At 37.8% G+C, this 26,896-nt stretch overlaps 1 protein-coding gene across 2 annotated transcripts in view; it reads left to right on the forward strand.

The window, feature by feature from the left end:
- Window positions 1-26,484, forward strand: part of LOC128688970 (26S proteasome non-ATPase regulatory subunit 5) — a 68,230-nt gene extending 41,746 nt beyond the window's left edge. For both annotated transcript variants that reach the window (XM_070080921.1, XM_070080923.1), the window contains exon 3: window positions 21,561-26,484. In XM_070080921.1, coding sequence (XP_069937022.1) covers window positions 21,561-21,763 — 203 coding nt within the window. In that variant the 3' untranslated portion in view covers window positions 21,764-26,484. The remainder of the gene's footprint in view (window positions 1-21,560) is intronic.
- The last annotated feature ends 412 nt before the right edge of the window (window positions 26,485-26,896 follow it).

Consider the following 26,896-nt stretch of genomic DNA (forward strand, 5'->3'; position numbering starts at 1 on the left):
TAATACTCTCACACATGCTTGCTGGAAGTTCAGGCCTCTCACACACAAAATCTCCTTTACCTTCTACCTTCAACCTTTCTTAGGACGATTCCTACCCTGCCTTCCTTTCAATACAGATTTATTTATTTATTTTTTAACCCTTAAACTGTCCAAATGTAGATCTACATTTTTTCAACATTTGAAAGTATGTAAAAAAAGTAGATCTTTTTTTTTTTTTACATTTGAAAACGTGTAAAAAAAACTTTGATCTACATTTTTTTTGTTATATTTGAAAATACAAGTATGTAAAAAAAAGTAGATCTACTTTTGGAGCATTACGCATATGAATGTAGATTTGCTTGGACAGTTTAAGGGGTAACACGTCAGCCGTTTCCCACCAAGGCAGGGTGACCCAGAAAGAGAGAAAAATGCTAAAAAAGAAAGAAAAAACATTCATCATCATTCAACACTTTCACCATCACTCATACATAATCACTGTCTTTGCATAGGTGCCCAGATGCGACAGTTCAGATGTCCCTCCAAACAGCCAATATCCCAAACGCCTCCTTTAACTCTTTGACTGTTTCGGTCATATATATACAGTGGAACCTTGACTTACTAACTTAATCTGTTCCATGACCTTGTTTGTATCTTGATTTGTTCTTATGCTGAGTCAGTTTTCCTCATTTAAATTAATTGAAAAGCCATTAATCCGTTCCTGCAGAATTCCTGCTCTCAGAGGCAGGAAAAATACACTCAATATAACACTAATATCAACTCTACGACTTAAATATCTATCACAATTGATCTAATGTGACATAATAAATAATATAAATAACATAGAAACCTGATAAATACTCTTGAATGGATAAAATATGTCATTTTGTGACAAGTGGAGGCATCCATAACCGCTTCTGCATTGTTGTGGTACTCATTGCCATCTAGTGACATCCTTTTGAAGCTGTCTATTATTATAATTATTATTATAGTACATTATTATTATTATATGCATTATATTATTATTATTATTATTATAATAATGGGGAAGCTATTGTGGGGGGGAGGGGATGGAAGGTATTCAGGCTTAATTTAGGGAACTGGAACACAAATCCAATTCCCTAGATCAGGAGCCTCTCACCACGTACATACTACTACTAGTTAGATAGGAGTGAATGGAGACGAATGGTACTTGGGACCTGACGATCTGTTGGAGTGTGAGCAGGGTAATATTTAGTGAAGGGATTCAGGGAAACCGGTTATTTTCATATAGTCGGACTTGAGTCCTGGAAATGGGAAGTACAATGCCTGCACTTTAAAGGAGGGGTTTGGGATATTGGCAGTTTGGAGGGATATGTTGTGTATCTTTATATGTGTATGCTTCTAGACTGTTGTATTCTGAGCACCTCTGCAAAAACAGTGATAATGTGCGAGTGTGGTGAAAGTGTTGAATGATGATGAAAGTATTTTCTTTTTGGGGATTTTCTTTCTTTTTTTTTGGGTCACGCTGCCTCGGTGGGAGACGGCCGACTTGTTGAAAAAAAAAAAATAATAATTATAATAATAATAATAATAATATATAATAATAATAATAACAGTAAGGAGAAACTTCAAAAGGCTGCCAGTAGTTGGCACCACCATCAGCAAAACATTGGTAATTCAAATTCAAATTCAAAGTTTATTCTCTATAAGGATTACAATGCTGAGTTTACAGAATTTGGTAAAATAATAATTACAGAGTGTACCACTAGAACACCTAGCATGGCTAGGCATTATGGGCAGACTTAGATTAATTCTTAAATTTAAAATATTACAAATTATGAGGTAAGTTGGTATAATGGCTAAGTGACTAAATACTAGTTTGTGAGTTTAGCAGTGTGAATGGTTTTGTTTTGGCACAATACATAGTTTCAGTATTGGAGTATCACAGGCCAACTTATGACTGGTTAGGATTCATTATTTTAAGATTGAGATTGATATTTCTGTTTATGGTCAAATGGGTGAGTGAGTGTAAGTGTGAACCACCAGGTGGTATTCGTGTAATTAGTTGACGGGGTGTAACAGGGAGATAAGATGTTTTCTAATGGTAGTTTTGAAGGTGATGAATGTGTCTGCAGTTCTAGAGTTTTCAGGTAGGGTCTTCCAGATTTTAAGGCCTTTGACATACATTGAATTTTTGTAAAGGTTTAGTCGGACACGGGGAATGTCATAGAGATGTTTGTGTCTGGTGTTATGCCTGTGGGTTCTGTCACAACTATCAAGAAAGTGTTTTAGGTCAAGGTTAATATTGGAATTCAAGGTCCTGTAGATGTAGATTGCACAGTAGTAAGTGTGGATGTACTGAACAGGGAGTAAGTTTAGGTCTATGAAGAGTGGGGGGGTGTGTTGCCAGGGATGGGATTTTGTGATTATTCTTACTGCGGCTTTTTGTTGGGTTATTATTGGCTTTAGGTGTGTTGCTGCAGTTGATCCCCAAGCACAAATAGCATAGGTGAGGTATGGATAAATAAGTGAGTGGTATAATGTGAGAAGGGCATTTTGCGGCACGTAGTATCGTATCTTGGAGAGGATCCCAACCGTTTTGGATACTTTTTTGGTTATGTGTTGGATATGGGTGCTGAAATCCAGGTTGTTGCCGAGGTATAGGCCTAGGAATTTGCCCTCATTATGTCTGGCAATTAGAGTGTTGTCGATCTTAATGTTAATTTGTGCAACTCCTGCTCTGCTACCAAACATAATATATTAGGGTTTATCAGCGTTAAGCGAAAGTTTATTGGCTGTCATCCAAGTCGATATTTTGATCAGCTCCTCGTTAACAATGGTGTTGAGGGTGGCAAGATTAGGGTGAGAGATGACATAAGTCGTGTCATCAGCAAAGAGAATGGGGTTCAGGTGTTGGGATACGTTTGGAAGATCATTGATGTATATGAGGAAGAGCAGGGGACCAAGGACACTTCCCTGCGGAACTCCAGTATCTAGTGGCCGTGTTGTTGATGCTGTGTCTTTAATGGTGACATACTGATACCTATTAGTAAAGTAAGATTTGAAATATGCAAGCGCATGACCTCTTATACCGTAATGGTCAAGTTTGTGGAGTAGGATGCCATGGTCTACTGTGTCAAAAGCTTTTCTTAGGTCAATAAAAATTCCTAGTGGATATTCCTTAGTTTCCAATGCTGTGTAAAGCAGACCTAGCATTTTTATGATTTCATCATTAGTGCTTTTATTTTTCCTGAATCCAAATTGGCAGGGGTTGAGCATGTTTTGTGCTGTTATAAATGAATATAGTCTCCTGTGCATGAGTTTCTCAAAGATTTTGGATAGCAATGGTAAGTTTGATATTGGCCTATAGTTGTTTATATCTGTAGGGTCACCACCTTTATGTATTGGTGTAACTCTTGCCGTGTTGAGTAGTTTCGGGAAGGTGCTAGTTTCTAGTGACTTGTTAAAAAGTAATGAAATAGCATTCGAAAGGACATGGGCCGCTCGCTCGCTTGTACAATAATGGTGGGACATGAGACAGATTCCCTGAGTTATTTTTTAGTGACTTTATAATCTCGGTGACTTCCGTGGGCTCAGTTGGTGCAAGATAGAAGGAATTTGGGAAATTCCCATCTAGGTAGTCCCCAGCATGGGCATTGGTACGTGGGATTTTATTGGCGAGATTAGATCCTATGATTGAGAAGAAGTCGTTTATCTTGTTAGCTGTGTCAGTGGGATGCAGTGGTGTTTCATTAGGTTTAGTTAGGACAATATTCTTGGTTTTTTCAGTTTGTGGGTCCCTAGAAACTGAGAGAGTGCTTTCCAGGTCTTTTTTATATCTCCTCTTGTGTCAGTGAATCTACTGGAGTAGTATAGTTGTTTGGCTTTCTTTATTACTTTGGTGAGAACTGATGAATAGTGTTTAAGAATATCTGTGTATTAAGCTCTGTCTATATTGCTTTGCATATTGGTGTTTCTTATCAATGGATTTCAGAATGGTGCTGGTTAGCCATGGGCAACCAAGCCGTTTGTTTGTGATCTGTTTCGTTTTTATAGGACAATGTTTGTTGTATAGTCTAAGTAATTTGTTAAGAAAAATGTCTGTCCAGTCATCAATACCATTGGCCTTGGAGAATTCTGTAGGCCAGTCAACAGTCTCTAGGTCAGCTGTGAACTTCCTTATTGAGGCCTCGTCATGGAGTCTAAATGAAACTTTGTTGTATTCAAGTGGTGGTTTACTAATGTTTGTCAAGAGGAAGGTAGGGTAGTGGTCTGTAGTGCTGTCTGTGATTATCCCTGATTTAAGGGGGGCTAGTATATTGGTCCATATGTGGTCTATTATGGTTACACTTGTCTCAGTGAGCCTGGTTGGTTTAGTTATTGTTGGTATGAGAAGTGTGTTGTTCATATTGTTGATGAAATCAGTTACAGTCTGATCATCTGGTAGGCCAAGGTTGATATTGAAGTCTCCAGCTAAGAGAAGGTGGTGCTTATTCATTTGTCTGTTTGTTATTAATGCCTTTAATTTCTCACTGAAATTTGGGATGTTTGTGTGGGGTATCCAGTAAATGCACCGATTGTTATAGGCTTCTTAAGGTTTTTTACAGTAAAATTAGCAAAAATGTATTCCCCATATTCATCACTAAAGCAAGTAGTGCTAATACAAGATAATTGGTTAGAGTAATAGATTGCAATACCACCCCAACTTGGTATGGTCTGCATTTGTGGATTGCTGTGTATCCTGGTAGAGGGTAGATATCTATTGTGTCCTGCTTAAGCCAGGTCTCAGTAAGAATAATGCAGGAGAAGGGTGTGTTTAGTGATTCAAGGAGTGCCAGGAGGTCATCATAGTGTTTACTTCAGGACCTGATGTTGTAGTTAAGTACTGATAGACTTTTAGCATTGTTTAGGATAGTGCTGGCTTGTGATGCTGTGTAATAAAGGCAGTTACTTTCCAATAGGTTTTGATTGCGTGTCAGATTATGGAAGTTTAGATCAGGGTCAATGTGATCAATCATCTTCTAGGTTTAAATTATCGTTATTTATATCCTGAGTTGTCTGTTGAGTTCTAGTACTGATATCTGTAGTGGTGGGAAGTTTGGACAAGTATATAGCTAAAGCATTTTGGTCATATAGAGTATAGTCACTAATACACATAATGAAGTTGATGTTGTCTATGTGTTGTGCTGGAATGAGCTAAAGTACAACTAGGTATAAACTAATAATATAAAAATACAAATTAAAAATAGCACAAGACTCTCACTTGTAATTGCACTAAGGTCTAATATAATGACTTTGGTATAGTCTATGTATTGAGCTAGAATGAGCTATAGTACAACTGAGTTTAATCTAATAATATAAAAAAGGCACAAGACTCTCAATTGTAATTGCACTAAGGTGTTATATAAGTTGTTTACAAGAATTAGAGTATAACTAGATTTAAATTGACAAGATAAGATACACAAGTTAAGGTAGCAAAAGAATAATAATAAAAAAAAATTAATAAAAAGAAAAATGACAATGACTTAGTTATAATATGCTAGTAAGATGGTAGACAGGATAACATAAAAGTTGTAGTTGAAAATACTTGTTTAAAAAAGTATAGAATAAAAATGGGCAATAAAAAAAGTTTACAATAAGTTTGGTCAATATAGTTTAAAGTAAAATTGGGCAATAATAGAGATTTTAGAATAAAATTGGGCAATAGAGTATTTCTTAAAGTGAGGTAGACTAATTGAAGACAAGTTATGGTTAGTTTAAAATAAAATAAGATAGAACAGTGAAGTGATAAGATGTAAAAAAGGAGATAGATTCTGTAGATATTAAACACATTTAAGACTATGAGGTAGAATGATCATTGAATACAACAATGACAATCAAAAGTAGTTGGGATATTAGAATTTTAGGGGGGCACAAATTTATGACAATATAACACTAACGGTGGACTGTGGGTATTATCTGCACTTTACTCTGATTCTGTTAGTCCAGCCTCACTTAGGAATATTGTAAGGTCATGTTCTGTAGAGATGAAGTATCTCTTCCCAGTAGACTGTTTCCTAACTGCAATTTTTCCGTCACTACTTTTCACCTGTCTAGACATAAGATGTCTATGAGTATTGGGTTAAGTCTGTCTGAAGGGGGCTGTAGGTCAAAATTCCTAACTCGTTTATTTACTGTCCGATTTTCTCCAGTTTTGGTACACAAGACAAAGTGTTCTCACTCTTTCTCCAACAGCACGTCAAGTATTAAAAACCATTTGTCTCCATTCACTCCTATCAAACACGCTCACGCATGCCTGCTGGAAGTCCAAGCCCCTCGCACACAAAACCTCCTTTACCCCCTCCCTCCAACCCTTCCTAGGCCGACCCCTACCCCGCCTTCCTTCCACTACAGACTGATACACTCTTGAAGTTATTCTGTTTGAAAATATTTATCAAAAATATACCTCAAACAACAACTGAGAAAAGACTGATTTACTGAAAATGCCCTTGGGACACAAGTCATTCTTATATGGGGCTACGTAAGGTGGTTTGGACACTTGGTGCCGAGAGTACAATGCTAATGCTTATTTTGACCGTTAGATTTCCTCTAAAATACCTTACCGTTATTTCACAAAAAAAATAAAGTTTGTTAGTTCTGGAATATTGCAAAAAAATCTGCCCTCTACTCCCACATAACTCCCAAAGTATTTGGAATATTTTCAAAAACTCAACGGTCAAAATAAGAGAAATCATTATTCTACAATGTCTGTGAATATTATTCCATTTAATTAAGTAATAAAGGAAGCATTTCGTTCCTTAGGTGAATAAGTTACTTCCGAGATATCGGCCGGGAATGCCGGCCGGCCCCCGTCTCGGGAATGCCGGCCGGCCCCCGTCTCAAAAAAAAAAAAATTTTCGCGAAAATCGCGTTTGTTTGGGTGTATTTCTTAGTAAACTGATGTTCTAGTGCAGTTATCCTCTTCAAAACACCGTTTTCTCTTACTCAGAGACTAAAGAATGGGACATGGAGTGGAGTAACTCAATATTTATCGAAATATTCCCGATAATCTTTCGTCATATTATGGCCTATTTTATTCAGCCTAGAGTATATAACATGTTTATATGTTATTTAGAGTGTTTATTATATCATATTAGATCAGTTCTGATAGACAAATAAGCCGTAGAGTTGATATATAAGCGTAATAATGGGCGATTCCTGCTGGTACCTCGGGAGCAGGAACACTGCCGAGCGTTCCCATCTGGTTCCCGGGTGTCACTAAGTCTGCAGATAAGTCCCGCCTACTGTTTTATGATGCCAAATAGTCAGTTATTATATTAGAAAGAATAATGCAAGAAAAGGCGATAAAAAACAAGAAAATAACTCCAAAAAATATATAGGCCGTGAGCAGACTCGGTACCAACATCGCCGTCACCATACCTGATATAAATGACTATAATTTCTTGTAGAAACGTCGTAGAACATTCATTCTGGTACCATTGTGTTGCCAAAGAGTTGAGCTATTTTTCAGTATATATAACTCAATTTCCATATTTTTTCGATTTTTCGGTGAGCGCGCGCGGAAAATTGCCCTACAGCCCCCTGAAATGCCTCAGCATGATAGTGGCTTTTTTTGCTCCAATCATATTATGATATGTAAACACACATTGTAACCTTTGCAAAGAAATAAATATTTTATTTATTTATTTATTTAAGGAACCTCCCTTGAGGGGGAAGTTCACATCCTGAAATTTCGTTCGTATCCAGAAGCGAAAAATTGACTGAACGATGGTTTGTATCCTGAAAAGTTCACATGGTGGGGTGTTCGTAAGTGGAGGTTCCACTGTACATCTTATGAGCCAGTATTTTTGACGTATATATACTCCAAAATTCTAGCAGCTTCAAATCAAGCGGGAAAAAGCTGGTAGACCCACATGTTAGAGAATGGGTCTGTGTGGTCAGTGTGCACAGTATAAAAAAAATTCTGCAGCACGCAATGCATAATGGGGAAAAAAAACCTCTGACCGTGTTTTTCAATTAAAATGCTGACTTTGAGGTGTATTTTCGTATAGTATTTATGATTATATTCTTGTTTTCTTGATCTCATTTGATAGAATGGAAGACATATTACAGAAATACAGATGATTTTGATTGGTTTCACAATGAAAAGGACCTTGAAATTGAGCTCAAAGTAGCAGAAATGTTTGATTTTTGCCGATGTTCAAGAGTAAACAAATGACGTCATTGTCCAATAAGTGTCCAATTAGCCATTCTAATATGCAGTTACGAATGGATTGACAGTATTTATACAATTATTACAATAATGCAGTAGTCTGCATAACAATAATCTATTTTTTTTTTTTTGTGAATAAAAATTCAAAATAGAAAGCAAAAGTAATATAAGAGAGGCCTGCAGATGTGACTGATGAACAGAGAAAATGTTGTTTTAGTGCCAGGAATGTCTGCATTGTTCATTCTGGACCTTATTTTGAAACTGACATATTTTTTAATTTGCGTGAAACTGGCCAAATTGCCAATTTCTGACCACTTTATTGGGTAGTTGAAATTGGTAAATGGGCGGTTTCTTGTACTCGATAGAGCAAATGGAGTTCTAAAGAAATAGCTATGAGTTTGGAATTGACTGAAAATAAGGGTCAAAGTGGGGGAAATCTCTGATGTGTCAACATCACTGAGATTGCTAACTTCGCGAGAGTGTAATTCCGCAAGTTTTCCATCAAATTTTGTACTTTTGTTGTCATTAACATCGGGAAGAGATTCTTTATCATTTCATAAGAAAAAATTTTTTTTTTTTTTTTTTTTTTTTTTTTTTTTTTTTTTTTTTTTTTTTTTTTTTTAAATTTTTTGAGTCACAAGAGTCAAAGTGTTAAAGTGCAGGCATTGTACTTCCCATTTCCGGCTAACCGTTTTCCCTGAATCCCTTCGCAAAATGTTACCCTGCTCATACTCCAACAGCTCGACAGGTTCCTAAAAGCATTTGTCTCTATTCACTTCTATCTAACACGCTCACACATGCTGGAAGTACAAGCCCCTTGCCCACAAAACCTCCTTTACCTCCTCCCTCCATCCTTTTCAGGGTCATCCCCTACCCCGCCTTCCTTTCCCTACAGATTTATACGCTCTCCAAGTCATTCTACTTTCTTCCAGCTTCTCTAAATGACCAAACCATCTCAACAGCACGTCTTCAGCCCTCTGACTAATACTTTTAGTAACTCCACACCTCCATCTAATTTCCACACTATGAATTCTCTGCATAACATTTACACCACACATTGCCCTTAGACAGGACATCACTGCTTCCAGCTGCCTCCTTGCTACAGCACTTACAACCCATATTTCACACCCATATAAAAGTGTTAGTACCACCATACTCATACATTCCCTTCATTGTCTCCATGAGTAACGTTTTTTTGTCTCCACAGATATCTCAGTGCACCACTTACCTTTTTTCCTTCATCAGTTCTTTTGTTAACCTCATCCTTCATAAACTCATCCGCTGACAAGTCAACTCCCAAATATCTGAAAACATTCCCTTCTTCCATACTCCATAGTAGGTTGGTAGACAGCAACTGCCCATGGAGGTATTACTGTACTTCCAAGTGAGTGTAAAACAGAAGCCTGTATTTGTTTTAGATGATGGTAGGATTTCTGGTGTCTTCTTTGTCTCATAAACATGCAGGATTTCGGGTATGTATTGCTACTTCTACTTACACTTAGGTCACACTACAAATACATGTATGTACAAGCATATATATACACAGCCCTCTGGGTTTTCTTCTATTTTCTTTCTAGTTCTTGTTCTTGTTTATTTCCTCTTATCTCCATGGGGAAGTGGAACAGAATTCTCCTCCATAAGCCATGTGTGTTGTAAGAGGATACTAAAATGCCGGGAGCAAGGGGCTAGTAACCCCTTCTCCTGTATAAATTTCTAAATTTAAAAAGAGAAACTTTCATTTTTCTTTTTGGGCCACCCTGCCTTGGTGGGATACAGCCGGTTTGTTGAAAAAAAGAAAGTTCTTGTTCTTATTACTTTTCCTTTCACACCCATGACAGCAGCTTCAGACCTTAACCCTTTCAGGGTCCGTCCCGTAGATCTACGGCTTCACATTGAGTGTCCAAACCGTAGATCTACGCCAAAATTCTAGCGCCGTCAAATTTAGCACGAAAGCGCTCATAGGCCTACATGTGAGAGAACGGGTCTGCGTGGTGGGTGTGCGCCATAAACAAAAAATCTAGGCACCCGCATAGCATTGTGGGAACGCCGGCTCAGTTACCCTTGTTCACCATGCCTCGTCGCAAGTCAGCTCTCACTCCCTGGAAAATTGGGACACTCCTCTTCCTATCTGATAGTTCTGACACTGATGGAAGTGGAAATGAAGACGAATTCAATGGCTTTAATCAGTTAGTGACCGAAAGGAATGACCAGGATATCGATAATAGTGCAGAAAACCCTGACGATCCTCAACCTTCTACGTCTGGTGTGGGCACTCGTGACTCACGGTCGGTTGTACATCAACGCAAGAGAAAACTAATATTTTTGCGTGGCCAGGCCTCTGACTTCAGTAATGATGATGATAGTGATGTAGATTGTGATTTTATTGCGCTTGACGATCATTCGAGTAGTGATAGTGAGGAATCATATTCACCAGTGAAGCATCGGTATGTACGCCGCCGCATGCGCTCGGGTAGTGTACCCTATGCTGTGCTCAGGGGACGGAGTACATCCCAGAGTACATCCCGTGGCCCTACACCAGGTTTAGATAGTGATAGTGAGGATGATGTGGCTGCACTTGGCATGGATAGACCACAGGCATCAGTAGATGGTGGTAGTGGTGATGGTAGTGGCACCGCCATGCGTGACTCATCAGCCCAGGCTGGGACCCACGCTGCTGACTCAGTTCAAGGACAAAGCGGAGCGTCAGCCACCAGCCCACCACAACCACAACCACCCGCACAACCAGCCTATGATGTCCAGTATCCACCAGCAAACTGTATCTGGGATTGGCAGCAAAATCCCAGTTTTGTTCCCAAGCCCCACCACTTTGATGACTCTCAAAGTGGAATTCTACCTACTTGTCCCCTTGGAACCATGGCCAATGAACTGGAATTCTTTGAATTATTCTTTGACCAGCCATTGATGGAAACTATTGTCAGGGAAAGTAATAAGTATTTAGAGTACACCATGGCAAATACGATCATATCACCACAGTCAAGAGTACACAGGTGGAAAGAGACAACTGTTGCAGAAATGTATTTGCTTTTTGCAACAATAATGCTTATGCCTCATGTCTATAAGCATAATATAAAAGCATACTGGTCCACAGATCGGCTAATTTCTACCCCGGTCTTCAGTGAAATCATCCCAGTGAACAGGTTTATCTTACTGTTACGTATGTTGCACTTCTCTGACAAAACCAGGCCTGACAGGTTATACAAGATTAGAAATGTTTTCATGTATCTCAAACAAAAGTTCAGCATATACTTTTATCCATTCAAGAATCTTGTAATTGACGAGTCTTTGATTTTGTTCAAAGGTAGACTGTCATTCAAGCAGTATATACTGAGCAAGAGGAAACGCTTTGGTATAAAACTGTTTGTACTCTGTGACTGTGACAGTGGCCTGGTGTTGGATATTGTTGTATACACGGGAAGTAAAACATTGAAAGGTATCAGGTGACGTAGTGAGAAACATGATGGCACCTTATCTTGGTAAGGGGCATACATTATATACCGATAACTGGTACACAAGCCCATTTCTCAGTGATTTCATGCGAGTGAACAAGACAGATGTGTGTGGCACAGTGCGTTCTAATCGTAAACATATGCCCAGGCTCAACGCAGGTGCTTGTGGTGATGACGTGCAGGTGTTTACTGCCAATGACATCATGGCATTAGGGTGGCATGACAAACGAGATGTCACATTGTTGACAACCATTCACCGTAATGAAATGCAAGACAGTGGCAAAGTTGATCGAGTGACTAATGAACGTATTCAAAAACCAGTGACAGTGATTGATTATACACAAAACATGCGCTTGGTTGACAAATGTGACATGCAGATTGGTTTTGTCGATTGTGTTCGTAAGAGTTACAAGTGGTACATGAAGCTTTTCTTCCATCTCATGGACATTTCAATGCTCAATGCATATAATATGTACCAAATAAAGACTGGCAACAGACCACCGTATGGTGAATTTTGTTTGTCTGTTGTCAGACAACTCATAATGAAGTACTAGGTAAGAACACCTGCTATACAACAAGGTCCTCGAATTCCTCAGGATATACCCAAGTGTTTGAGGAGGGAAGGTGATCATTTCATAATACAGCTTCCTTCAACTCAGAAGAAATTTGCTCAGAAGAGATGTGTTGTCTGTGCACAAACAAAACGACGGCAACAAAGACGCAAAGACACTCGGTTTATGTGTGAGGAATGTAAGGTGCCTCTGTGTATGGTGCCTTGTTTCAAGGAGTTCCACAAGCTCCAGCAGTTCTAAAACCATGTCCAGTGATTGTAAATATGTAAATATATGATAGAACATTAGTATTATACAAGATTTGTGCATGTTTGTTGTAATAAACAACAGTGGTAAACAATAATATGATAATAACTTTAGTGCGGTTATTGTGTTCAATACAGTGAGTTTATATATATACATTATATACAGTATTGGTCTCTCAGGCCCCAAATGTTAGTAGGAAAAGAAAAAAATTGGAAAAGAAAAGAAAAAACTACAAAAACCACTAAATAAAGTAATGCGCGTATGTGGAATTCGTCGATGTTGCCGCCACCACATCATTTTGGACAAACTTCTTGGCACTGTATCTCGGTAAGTACTGATCATAAAAAATTTTTTTTTGTCTTATTACCTTCACAAAAATATGCTCTTTAACCCTTTGACTGTCGCGGCCGTATATATACGTCTTACGAGGTACCGTGTTTGACGTATATATACTCATAAATTCTAGTGGCTTCAAATCAAGCAGGAGAAAGCTGGTAGGCCCACATGTGAGAGAATGGGTCTGTGTGGTCAGTGTGCACCATATAAAAAAAATCCTGGAGCACGCAGTGCATAATGAGAAAAAAAAAAACTCCGACCGTTTTTTTTAATTAACCCCTTCAGGGTCCAAGGCCCAAATCTGAATTGGTGCCCCGTGTCCAAGAATTTAAAAAAAAAAAAATTGTTATTTTTTCTTATGAAATGGTAGAGAATCTTTTTGTGAAGGTAATAAAATAAAAAGTACAAAAGTTGATGGAAAATTGACGAAATTATGTTCTCGCGAATTTTGATGTGCCAGCGATATTTACGAATCGGCGATTTTGCCGATTTTGACTCCCATTTTAGGCCAATTACATTATTCCAGTCAACCAAATTCTTAGCTATTTCACTAGTATTACTTCTATTCTATCGATTGAGCACAAGAAATCGCCAAGTCAACTGTTTCAACTACAAATTAAAGTGATCGGAAATTGTTAATTTGGCCAATTTAACACAAAGTTCAAAATATTCCAATTTCAAAATAGGGTCCAGAATAAACAATGTAGGTATTCTTGGAACTAAACTAACATTTCCTCTGTTCATTAGTTACGTTTTGAGGCTTTACAAATAAATTCCATTTTTATTTTTTATTCACATAATGAATTTTTATTCACACCAAAAAATAGAAGATATACTATTATGCAATACTGTAATAATTGTATAAATATCATCACCATATTTGTGAATGCATATTAGACCCACCAGCTGTCGTGTATTAGACGGCTGAGGTCGTTTGTTTACTCTTGAATATTGGCAAAAATTTAACATTTCTGCTACTTTGAGCTCAGTTTCAAGCCATTTCCAGTGCTAAAACCAATCAAAATCATCTCTATTTCTGTAATATGTCTTCCATTCTATCAAATGAGACCAAGAAATCGCAAATAGAATTATAAAAAACATACGAAAAAACACTGCAAAGTCGCTGTTTTAATCGAAAAATCATGATTTCAGTTTTTTTTCTCTCATTATACATGGCGTGCTGCAGGATCTGTTTTATGTGGTGCACACATACCACATAGATGTATTCTCTCATATCTAGGCCAAATGTACCACTCACAGTTCATCAGAGTGAGCTGAGCTCATGACGTAGATCTACGGTTTGGACCCTGAATGTAAAGCCGTAGATCTACGGGACGGACCCTCAAAGGGTTAAAATGCCGACTTTGTGGTCTATTTTCGTATAGTACAGTGGACCCCCGGTTAACGATATTTTTTCACTCCAGAAGTATGTTCAGGTGCCAGTACTGACCGAATTTGTTCCCATAAGGAATATTTTGAAGTAGATTAGTCCATTTCAGACCCCCAAACATACACGTACAAACGCACTTACATAAATACACTTACATAATTGGTCGCATTCGGAGGTAATCGTTATGCGGGGGTCCACTGTATTTATGGTTGTATTCTCGTTTTCTTGGTCTCATTTGATAGAATGGAAAACATATTTTAGAAATAGAAGTGATTTTGATTGATTTTACTATAAAAAGAACCTTGAAATGGAGCTCAAAAGTAGGGGAAATGTTTGATTTTTGCCAATGTTCAAAAGTAAACAAATGGTGTCATTGTCCAATAAATGTCCAACTAGCCATTCTAATATGCAGTCATGAATGGGTTGATGTTATTTATACAATTATTACAGTATTGCAGTAGTCTGCATAATAGTAAGTCTGCTATTTTTTGTTTGAATAAAAATTCAAATTAGAAAGCAAGAGTAATATCACAGGGGTCTGGAGACATGACTGATGAACAAAGAATGTTATTTTAGAGCCAGGAGTGTCTGCATTGTTCATTCTGGACCTTGTTTTGAAATTGTCATATTTTTTAATTTTTGTGAAATTGGCCAAATTGCAAATTTCTGACCACATTACTAGGTAGTTGAAATCAGTAAATGGGCAGTTTCTTGTACTCAATCGATAGAAAAAATAGAGTTCTAAAGAAATAGCTATGAGTTTGGTCGACAGGAGCAACGGAATTAGCCGAAAATAGGGCTCAAAGTGGGCGAAATCGCCGATTTGTAAATATCACCAAGGTCGCTAACTTCGCGAGAGCATATTTCCGTCAGTTTTCCATCAAATTTCGTTTTTTTGGTATCATTACAATCAGGAAAAGATTCTCTATCATTTCGTAAGAAAAAATAATTTTTTTTTTTTTTTGAGATTTTGCGACACCAGGAGACACCTCAGGATTGGGAGTTGCGACAGTCAAGGGGTTAATTCTGTAAGAAAAATAATTTTTTTTTTTTTTTCAAAATTTCTTGGACACTGGAGCACCACTTCAGAGTTTGGCCTTGGACCCTGAAGAGGTTAAGGAGGATACTTGAAATGCAGAGCACTAAAGCAGAAAACTCTTAGCCTGTGACAAGGGCAAAATATAAAATTGAATTTTTAAACAGTCACATTAATGTGAATGTAGGTAGAGAATCTCTTATATAGGTTCTTGGCATGGATGTGCATCATGAGGTAGGGAGTGATTTAACCCTTTCAGGGTTGGTGCCATACTAGTACAGCTTGCACGCCAGGGTTGGTGCCGTACTTGTACGCATAAATTCTAGCGCCTTCAAATCTAGGGAGAGAAAGCTGGTAGGCCTGCATATGAAAGAATGGGTCTATGTGGTCAGTGTGCACAGTATAAAAAAATCCTGCAGCAGACAGTGCATAATGAGAAAAAAAACTTTGACCATGTTATTGCTTTAAAACAGTGACTTTGCAGTGTATTTTCATATGGTATTTATGGTTGTATTCTAGTTTTCCTGGTCTCATTTTATAGAATGGAAGACATATTTTAGAAATTGAGATGATTTTGATTAGTTTCACAATGAAAAGTACCTTGAAATTGAGCTCAAAGTAACAGAAATGTTCGATTTTTGCCAAAGTTCAAAAGTAAACAAATAATGCCACGCATCCAATACATGTCAACTGGGGAGTCTAATAGTCTTTCACAAGTGCACTGATATTATTTATACTATTTCTACACTAATGCAGTAGTCTGCATTACATTAAATCATCATCATTTTTTTTTTTGTGGGAATAAAAATTCAAAGTGGAAAGCATAAGAAATGTAAAAGGACCTGGGGATGTGACTAATGAACAGAAATTTTTTTTATTTTAGTGCTAGGAATGTCTGTCTTGTTTTTTCTGGACCCTATATGGAAATTGGCATCTTCTGAAATTTTTGTGAAATTGGCAAAATTGAAAATTTCTGACCACTTTATTGGATAGTTGAAATCGGTAAATGGGTGGTTTCCTGTACTCATTCGATAGAAAAAATGGAGTTCTAGCGAAATAGTTATGAGATCTAGAGAGTGTACAGAGATCCTTTACTGCACGTATAAGTTCTGTCAAGCACCTTAACTACTGGGAACGCTTGGAAGCACTTGACTTGTACTCGTTGGAACACAGGAGGGAGAGATATATCATAATCTACACTTGGAAAATCTTGGAAGGAATGGTCCCAAATCTGCACACAGAAATCACTCCCTGTGAAAGTAAAAGACTGGGCAGGCGATGCAAAATGCCCCCAATAAAAAGTAGGGGCGCCATTGGTACACTAAGGGAAAACACCATAAGTGTCCGGGGCCCAAGGCTGTTCAACAGCCTCCCATCAAGCATTAGGGGAATTACCAATAAACTTCTGGGTGCCTTCAAGAGAGAGCTGGACAGATACCTAAAGTCAGTGCCGGATCAGCCGGGCTGTGGCTCGTATGTTGGACTGCGTGCGGCCAGCAGTAACAGCCTAGTTGATCAGGCCCTGATCCATCGGGAGGCCTGGTCATGGACTGGGCTGCGGGGGCATTGATCCCCAGAATAACCTCCAGGTACATAGGAATTGGTCGAAAATAGGGCTCAAAGTGGGCGAAATCGCTGATGCATAAACGTCGAGACTGCTAACTTTGCGAGACCATAATTCCGTAAGTTTTCCATCAAATTTCATACTTTTGGTGTCATTATGATCGGGTAAAGATTCTCTATTATTTCATAAGATTTTTTTTTTTTTTTTTTTTTTTTTTTTTTTTTTTTTTTTTTTTTTTTTTTTTTTTTTTTTTTTTTTTTTTTTGAAAAATTTCTGACCCTGAGAACAAGTTTAGGAGAGGGCCTGCCGACCCTGAAAGGGTTAAGCTCATCTCTTTGCTAGTTAAAAAAGTACTGATCATTGCCAGTGCTCATGTATGATGAGAGAGACATTGCGAGAATCCCTATGTTTAATAGATTGACCCCATTTAATCCTTCGATTGTCGCAACCCCAAATCCTGAGGTGTCTCCTGGTGTCGCAAAATATTTGAAAAAAAAAAATTTTTTCCTATGAAATGATAGAGAATCTTTTCCCAATGGTAATGACACCAAAAGTACGGAATTTGATGGAAAACCTACAGAATTATGCTCTCGCAAAGTTAGCGACCTCAGCGATATTTACGAATCGGCGAGTTCGCTCACTTTGAACCCTAATTTCTGCTAATTCCACTGTTCCAGTCGACCAAACTCATAGATATTTCCTTACAACTCCATTTGTTCTATCGATTGAGTACAAGAAACTGCCCATTTACTGATTTCAACTACTGAATAAAGTGGTCAGAAATTGGCAATTTGGCCAATTTCACGCAAATTAAAAAATATGCCAATTTCAAAATAGGCTCCAAAATGAACAATGCAGACATTCCTGGCTCTAAAATAACATTTTCTTTGTTCATCAGTCACGCCGCCAGGCCCCTCTGATATTACTCTTGCTTTCTATTTTGAATTTTTATTCAAACAAAAAATAGAAGATTTACTGTTATGCAGACTACTGCAATATTGTAATAATTGTATAAATAATGTCAACCCATTGATGACTGTATATTAGAATGGCTAGTTGGACATTTATTGGAAAATGACATCATTTGTTTACTCTTGAACATCAGCAAAAATCAAACATTTCCCCTAATTTGAGCTCCATTTTAAGGTCCTTTTCATAGTAAAACCAATCAAAATCATCTCTATTTCTGTAATATGTTTTCCATTCTATCAACTGAGATCAAGAAAACGAGAATACAACCATAAATAACATAAGAAAATACACCACAAACTCGGCATTTTAATCCAAAAATATGGTCGGAGTTTTTTTTCTCTCATTATGCACTGCGTGCTGCAGGATTTTTTTTTATACAGTGCACACTGACCACACACCCATTCTCTCACATGTGGGCCTACCAGCTTTCTCCTGCTTGATTTGAAACCACTAGAATTTTTGAGTACATACACATCAGACACATTGGCTCGTGAGACGTATATATATACAACTGAAACGGTCAAAGGGTTATTAGAGAGCATGGTGAATTTAATTTTAACCTTTCCTTCATTGCCTTGACATGCTTTGTCTGCCATCTCTGAAAATCTTCTCTCAGTGTAGATTCTGTATGCTGCTTTCTATCTGAACCTCTTCAAGGGGATTTCCTTGACATGGTGAAAAGGCTCTTGATCTAAGGAATTAGACCATTTTGTCTACTTCCTTGGACCAAACCTAATTGCTTCCCACTCCTCCCTACCCCACCCCATATTCCTAATCCCATCTCCTTTCCCGACCTTTTCCCATCTCTTCCTTCCTTTCTTACATTCAACCTTTGGAATTTTCTCTTGGAAATTACAGCCCCTAGGTTGAAGAAAGAGATCGTTGCATCCCTTGGTGGTGGTGGTGTTTGATGTGTATTCTGGATCATCTGTGGATGTGCTGATCTGCCCTCTGGAGTTCTGGAAGGTGTCTGTGTGTGTCCTCAGAGTGATGGTGTATTTCCTGAGGTTGCCTGTTGGTTCCAGGAGGTGACAGCCAAAGGGGGCATGCCTTTAAGTGTGGGGTTTCTGATCGCCCTCTCTTTTATCTGCAGAGGTGGCTCGGTGGTGTGAGGTTGCCACCCTAGATTGTCATTTTACTGGCATGAAGGGTAGGGTAGAGAGCAAGTTCTATGCAGCATCTGCCTTACCTGCTACACCAAGGACCTCTTAATGGAAATACAGATATTTTGTTTCTTTCTGTTGTGTACAGATAATGTAGCTTACATGTATTAAAATACTGTTAGGCACAAAAGAAAACCACTAACATGTGGTGCATTTTGGACAGAGGCTCATAGACATGGAGGGGATGTACAGTCAATTTTTTTTTCTCCTTGGAGCTATGCTCCCCGCCTCGCTTATCTAACATTCCCCCCATATCATGGACATTCATATCTGTGATCTTCCTCCTCCCAGGCCCCTTCCTTAATGGCATCTTTATCTGGTCTCATCACACTTGTGGACCTTCCTGCAAACCCAGTGCCACCTTTGGGTAACACCTCATTGCCCAACTCCATTACCAAAGTTCCAGCTGATCCTTTTATTACTTCTGACTTTCACTCATCCTTAACCATGATTCGATCTTCTGCCCATATTATGTGTCAATTTTTGGATTACTTGTACACTAATGAACAAATAGACTCCAGACCCCTGTCCAGGTGTTCTCAACCTGTAATTGATGAAGCTAACCCTGTCATTGCTACTCCTTGCTCATATTCTCAGAAACAACCTGCTCAAAAATCTCTTCCCCTGCAGTCTGTATTTCAAGGTAGGTTATGGACAGAATTCTTTACTCTTCAACCAGCAACACCTGCAGACTATATTTCTGACTATAGTATCAGCAAAACACTTCCTCTGAATGTATTTGTTCGGATTCTTCCTCCTTTCTGCAGTATTGCAAGCTTCTGATGATATGTTGATTGCAACACAAAAGGCCTAGGGGTTGTTTTGCATACTAAATCAACATTTGACTGTTAGGAGCTTCCAACCTAGGTATAGCAGGGCAGTGTTTATAGGTATGGAAATTAATCTTCACACTACAACAGTGTAGAATTGCTGGCATTTTGGCCATCCAGCCAAATATTGCAGGTCAGTGGCTGAATGTCATAACATAGGAATGGAGACATGCTGCAGCAGGCTTATTGGCCCATACAAGGCAGGTCCTTATCAAAACCACCAATGTTTTCCCAAAGCTACCCAAGAATTTGCTTTTGTACCCCAGGCATGAATCAAACCCAGCCCCTCTCACACATGTATTTGTCCAGTCTCTTTTTAAAGCTACCCAGGGTCTTAGCCTCGATTACCCTTCTCAGAAGATTGTTCCATGTAACAACAACTCTGAAAGCCTATACTTACCTATGTCCTTTCTAAATCTAAGTTTATCCAACTTAAATCCATTATTTCTAGTTCTTACTTGATTCGATAACCTCAGTATTTTATTAATATCACCTTCGTTTATGCCCATCATTCACTTATATACTTCAGTGATATCTTCTCTCATTCTAAGTCTCTCAAGAGAGTGGAGATGCAGGGCGCTAAGTCTGTCTTCATAAGGGAGATTCCTTATACAGTGAATCAACTTTGTCATCCTTCTCTGCATGTTCTCCAATGAATTTATATCCATTCTATAATAAGGAGACCAAAATTGAGCAGTATAATCTATGTGAAGCCTTACTAGTGATGTATAGAGCTGTTATTTATACCTCTTGATATAAATCCAAGTAATCTGTTATCCTTTTTTGCACACTTAGGTACTGTTGTTTTGACATCAGATTTTTTTCTTACCATGGCTTTCAAGTCTTTTTCACATTCTATGTGTTCAAGTTCTGCATCATCTAGTTTGATTGTTATTTTCATTCCCAAGGACTAGGACTTTACACTTGTCCACATTGAACTTCATCTGCCACTTTTCAGACCACCAGTCTGTGGTGTAGCTGACAATAACAGTACATTCTGCAGCTGACTTCCCACTTGCCTTAACTGTGAAGAGGCTCGCTCTACATATTTTCACCTTCGCCTGGTTTTCTTGAGAAAAAGGGAGATCCATGTCTTAAGGAGAAAAAAGGTTTCTTTTATGCCATGACAGTTTCTCATCTCTGTCTTCTAGGAAGACTCCCATGGTTAACCTTCTCCAGAGTTGCTAGATGCCCTAAAATCTCTATTGTACCCACTTCACAGTCACCTGTCTCCAACCATTATGCAGTGCTTGCCTCTGATATTCCTACTTTATCATCATCTGCTGCTTTATCATCATCTCCTTCATCATCTTACTCACATGTTTCTCCATCTGTACAGCCAACCCTCACTAAATCTTCATCATATACTCCCACATTTCCAAAGTTCAACATTACTTCAACTCTTTACTTGTACCATACATTATGTTTTTTTATCCTCCTCCATCTTTCTCAGATGGCCTGTTACAAATATTGATATCCTTTATTTTGATTATGGCCTCAGTTGCAATCCTCCTAACCTTGGGTAGACATTGTTGGAAATGTGTAGTCTGGTGGACTCCTGCTTGGGCTTGCTAAGTGCAATTAAAATGTGCTGCTTAGAGCCAGTGGTTTGCCTGACTTGAGTCTTGAATGTGGGAAGTACAGTGTCTGCAGAGGGTTATTTGAAATGTGCTGTCTGTGCACATCTGACAAGAATAATGGTGAATGTGTTTTTCTTTTTCTATTGTGTTAAAAATATAAAATGTGTTATTCTTATTTAGCAGCATTCCAATTAATTGATATGTGAAAGATTATTATTTTCTTATTCTTTGCAGGACTTATTGAATATATTCTTGATCGAACAACAGAGTCAGACCGGCTTGGTAAGGAAGCTAAGTGGACTCTTGTAGAAACACTTGTCAAGTCTCCCTCAGCTAGCAACATCTTCACAGAAAATCATATGGTGCAGTTAGAGAAGTTCTACCAGCAGGGGCCCTTCTACATTGAGGCTCAGGTGGAAGTGGCACTTGATGGATAGAATTATGCACTTTAAAACATGGTATTAAGCATGTAAAGGATAAAGGTGTTGGTGAAACAGGGATATATATATGTATATGTATGTTTGAAGATTTGTCAGAGAAATTATTAAATCTTACAACAGGCTGAAAAAACATACACACAAAGTACAGTATATAATATTTGGATTAGAATGAGCAATCAAATAATTCTCCTATGTATGTAATTAGTTGAAAAATCAGGCATATATTAAAACAATAAGATGTATTTTCAGTATCAATGCTTGTAGATGAATTATGTTGGTTTTCTCATTTTTTTAATTTCCAGTTTTTATAACAAGATTTATTTTTCCATAAGATTACATGCAGAAATGTTCACACGTTGTTTCCATCTCCCTTATGATGTCCTCTCTAATCTCTTACTGTTTCATTTTTGCCTGTATTGTGTTATGCTCATGAGATTTTTATCATTTATTAATTAGATGTGTTCAAAACTTGTATCTCAACTACAATGCTCACAAAGTTCGTGAAGGAGTTTCTGTCCACCCTGGGCCATTATCAAGTTGTGAGCACTTGACAAGGATCTAGGGTTGCTTCTAAACTGTTCCAGCCATGGTATTGTGACTTATTTTTCTGAGCCACATTCCTTACATTTAATGGCATCAGCTTGGCAGTACAGTAAGGATTGGGTGTTAGTAATGGTGATCGTGCTGGATAGAGATGAGATCAGTTTTGCTTTGATTGTAACAATAATGGACTGTTCTGTAATCAGTGGACTTGCATTTTGTCCATTGTTTCAAATCAATCAACCCAGGAGATTTTGTCTTGTATTTCCAGTCTGTTGAATTGCAGGTTTAATGTGTTTGTGTTGACTGATTTTGCTTGCTGCCAACTTTGCACTATGATCTGAACACTAGACAGAATAACACTGTGAATATAAAAGATGTCCTCTGTACCAAGATATGTTGTGTCAGACACTGTAACAATGGTATGTTGGCATATAAAAATGGGTTATTGAGTAGTTGGACGATTGATGTATATTACAGTCTTTCATTACTCTGACACAATGTGTTCCTCATTGTTGGAAGAATTATATTATGCAAATAGACAGTAGAAAAACTGGAATTGACTTTGACATTCTCTGGTAATTTTTTTTTATATTCTGAAAGCTCTAAACTAATTAAATTAGCTGAAATTGTAAATCAGTACAACAGTAAAATTAGGTCTTGGGTAATGAGCAGTTGCATATTATGTAATATTTAATAATGTGTAGAACATTATCAAATTTGTATAATTTTGAAATGCTGTACTACACTGATTTAAAGACTAAGAAAAGTCAGCATAAATTTTACACATGATAATCACAGATGTGTCACACTCCTGTTCAATGACATCTAATTTATTAATCATATCTAATTCATTTTATATTAAAAATATCTAAATATTTAAAAAATAAATGTGGATGCAAAATTGTTCTCTTTTAATATAACAATTTTAGCTGCTATTTAAGATCTTCATCAGGTTATTCTACTTTATAAAAAGGGATAATAAAAGTGGTGGTTTTGCTTGTTTAAACAACAAGCAGTGCGAGTAATACAGGTCCACATCCCTTTACATATTTGAAACCCTTGGGGCCAGTAGTGTTTTGAATTTCAGAATGAAGGTGGGGTCTAGGGCAGCACCCCATAATCAGACATTAACACTGCAGCAAAAACATATTAATACTCACACTAAGTGCGATAAATAAAGACTACAAATACTACTACAGTTTATATATAGAGTAATATATTGATAAATGAAATAATGGGATAATTATAGACCAGGAACATAATTCTCAAGACGATTCTCAAGACAACTGACAGACGGCATTTTTAACCCTTTCAGGGTCGCCAGGCCCTCTCAGAGACTTGTTCTCAGGGTTGCCCAAATTTCCAAAAAAAAAAAAATTATTTTTTCTTATGAAAAGATAGTTTTTTTTTTTCTAAACATTATAGGCTAAACAAAAAATTTTTACCATCAATACTTACCAAGATATGGAGGCGTGAAGTTGACAGAAAATTCCCTGTATATGGTAACATCGCCGACTGCCGTCACCCGGTATTATTTTATTTAGTTTTTTATGTACTATTTTCTATTATTTTTTAATTTTTTTTTCCAAGTACCTTTATGGCCTGTGAGACCAATATGATCACTATTTTGTAAGTTATTTCTTTTTCTATACTACACAATAAATACATAAACACTGTTGTCACCGTTTTGTTTACAGAAAATATTTACACAAACGATATGAAATGTTGTTTATTACTATTTTTCTATATTTTATATACACACATACAGTCACAGGGAATGTTTCTAGAAGTTCTGCAGCCTGTGGAACTCTTTGAAACATGGTGTCATGCACAGTGGTGTTTTACACTCCTCACATAAAACGAGCGTCTCTTCGTTGTTGTGGGCGTTTTTTTGTATATGCATAGACGTAACACCTCTTCTGATCCTTTTTCTTGAAAGCAGTAGCAGGCAGTTTTACTAGGAAGTGATCACCATGCTTCAGACGATAATTTAGTGGGCGGTCTATTGCAGGTGTTGTTCCTTGGTACTTGAATATTATTTGTCTGATGACAGACAAACAGAATTCACCATATGGTGGTTTGTTTCTGGTCCTCATCTTATACATATTATAAGCATTGAGCACGGAAATGTCCAGAAGATGGAAAAAGAGTTTTATGTACCACTTATAACTCTTGGGAACATAATCAGCAAACCCAATCTGCATGTCACATTTGTCCACTGAACGCATATTGAGGGTGTAGTCAATCACAGCTGCAGGTTTTAGAATGGGTTCATTGCTTTTTCTATGCTGCCTGCCAGTGTCTGCCATTTCATTATGGTGAACTGATGACAACAGTGTGACATCTCGTTTGTCATGCCACCGAAATGCCATGATGTTATTGGCAGCAAACGCCTGCACCTCACCTCTACAAGTGCCAGCGTCAAACCTGGGCATATGTTTACGATTTGCACGCACTGTGCCACACACGTCTTGTCATGTTCACTCGCAAAAAATCACTGAGTGAGGGGCTTGTGTACCAGTTATCAGTATATAATATATGCCCCTTACCAAGGTATGGTTCTGTCATTGTTCTAACCACATCACCAGAGATGCCCAATAACTTCCTGGTATTTTGCAATGTATAACTTCCAGTGTACACAATAATATCCAATACCAGACCACTGTAACAATCACAAAGCACAAACAACTTTATACCAAAGCGTTTCCTCTTGCTTGGAATGTACTGCTTGAAAGAGAGTCTTCCTTTGAACAGAATCAAACACTCATCAATTACAAGCTTCCTGATGGGATAAAAACACATATTGAATTTCTCTTACAGATACACAAACACATTCCTAATCTTATATAACCTGTCGTTTCTGTCAGGCCTGGTTTTGTCTTAGAAGTGAAGCATACGTAACAGTAGCACAAATCGATTCACTCCCATTATTTCACTGAAACCTGCGGTTGTAATCAGGTGGTCTGTTGACCAGTATGATTTCAAACTGTGCTTATACACATGTGGCATAAGCATTATTGTGGCAAAGAAAAGATACATCTCAGCCACAGTTGTCTCCTTCCACTGGTGTAGACGTGATTTTGGTGAAAGTATTGTGTTTGCCATGGTGTACTCGTAGTATCTGTTGCTTTCCCTGACAATAATTTCCATAAGGGGTTCGTCAAAGAATAACTCGAAACATTCCAGTTCACTGGCATTGTTCTCCAGTGTACAACATGGCTGTATTCCACTTTGGCTTTTGTCAAACTGGTGGGGATTTGGAACAAAATTGACAGCTTCCTGCCAATCCCAGGTGCAGTCTGCTGGTGGGTACTGGACATTGACAGGTGGTTGTGGAGGTTGTGGTTGTGGAGGCTGGTGTGGTGGGTGGGTGGGGGATGGTGGCCTTTGTTGTAGATCAGCTGAGGCAGTGGCGTGGGTTGCAGCATGGGTGGCAGCGTGGGTGGCAGCATGGCCCACTGCTGGTGCCTCACAGCCGGCACCACCACTACCACCACCATGCACATTTTCCATCCCAATTGCAACACTATCATCGTCATTTTCACTGTCTGTTCCTGTTGTACAGCCACGGGATGTACTCCGAGATGTACTCCTTCCCCTTGGAATAGCATATGGCACACTACCAGAGTGCATACATCATCGTATATACTGACGCTTCACTGGAGAATATTCCACTTCACTATCACTACAGGAACTGGTTTCAAGAGCTTGTAGTTCATATTCACTATCACTATCATCACCAATGCTCACATCTGAGTCCGGGATTTGTATATATTAATTTGCCAGAGGCAACTTTGTTAATGTCTTTAATCTCTACTTTCATGTAATGTCTTTGCCATTTGCATCCTATATCAGTCACTTTTTTTCTTTTGTGCTTTTGTATCTCTCATTTAGTACTAACAACCCTTTTGAGTTCATTTTTTTTAATGAGAATTATTATTTAGAAGAGCAGTGTTATTTTCTCATAAGTTCACCCATACCTTCTCAAAATTTATATTTAAAATCCACTATATTTTTTTCTGATTAGTATGTCAAATTAAGTTTTGTTTATTTGAGAAATCTGTTATGGTTGTTTTATTTGCAATTACAGTAGGGTCCTGCTTATACAGCAGGTTAGGTTCCAGGTCACAGCTGTAAAATGAAAATTGCTGTAAAGTGAAACTTTTTTTTTTTAACACTCTCATATATTAAGTGAGCAGTAGCTCTAGGTCTAAAAAAATGCATGTACAGTACACACATTACATACCTTAAAATATTTTAGTACTAAGCTTATATTTATTGTAAGATGTCTGAATAAATGAAGATTGGTTATAATTGAAAACTGCTGTATTATTGAAATGCTCTAAAAAAAGGCCTTCCTGTACTGGACTGTTTCATATAACCCAGATGTTATTTCTGGTACTGTCACATTTGGAATAGCAACATTAATTTCAGCATTTTAAGTTTGCAGTGTAATAATTCATGAGTATATAATCACTTGTTACACACAATATGTTTGGCTAAGTGGCAGCATTTGCTTCTTAAAATCTGGGAATCAGAGGTTCGTACTTGTTCCATTCTTCCGTATTGCTAAAATAAATGTTAAAC

Source organism: Cherax quadricarinatus, unplaced genomic scaffold (genome assembly GCF_038502225.1).
Source record: "Cherax quadricarinatus isolate ZL_2023a unplaced genomic scaffold, ASM3850222v1 Contig1256, whole genome shotgun sequence".
Lineage (NCBI taxonomy): Eukaryota > Metazoa > Arthropoda > Malacostraca > Decapoda > Parastacidae > Cherax > Cherax quadricarinatus.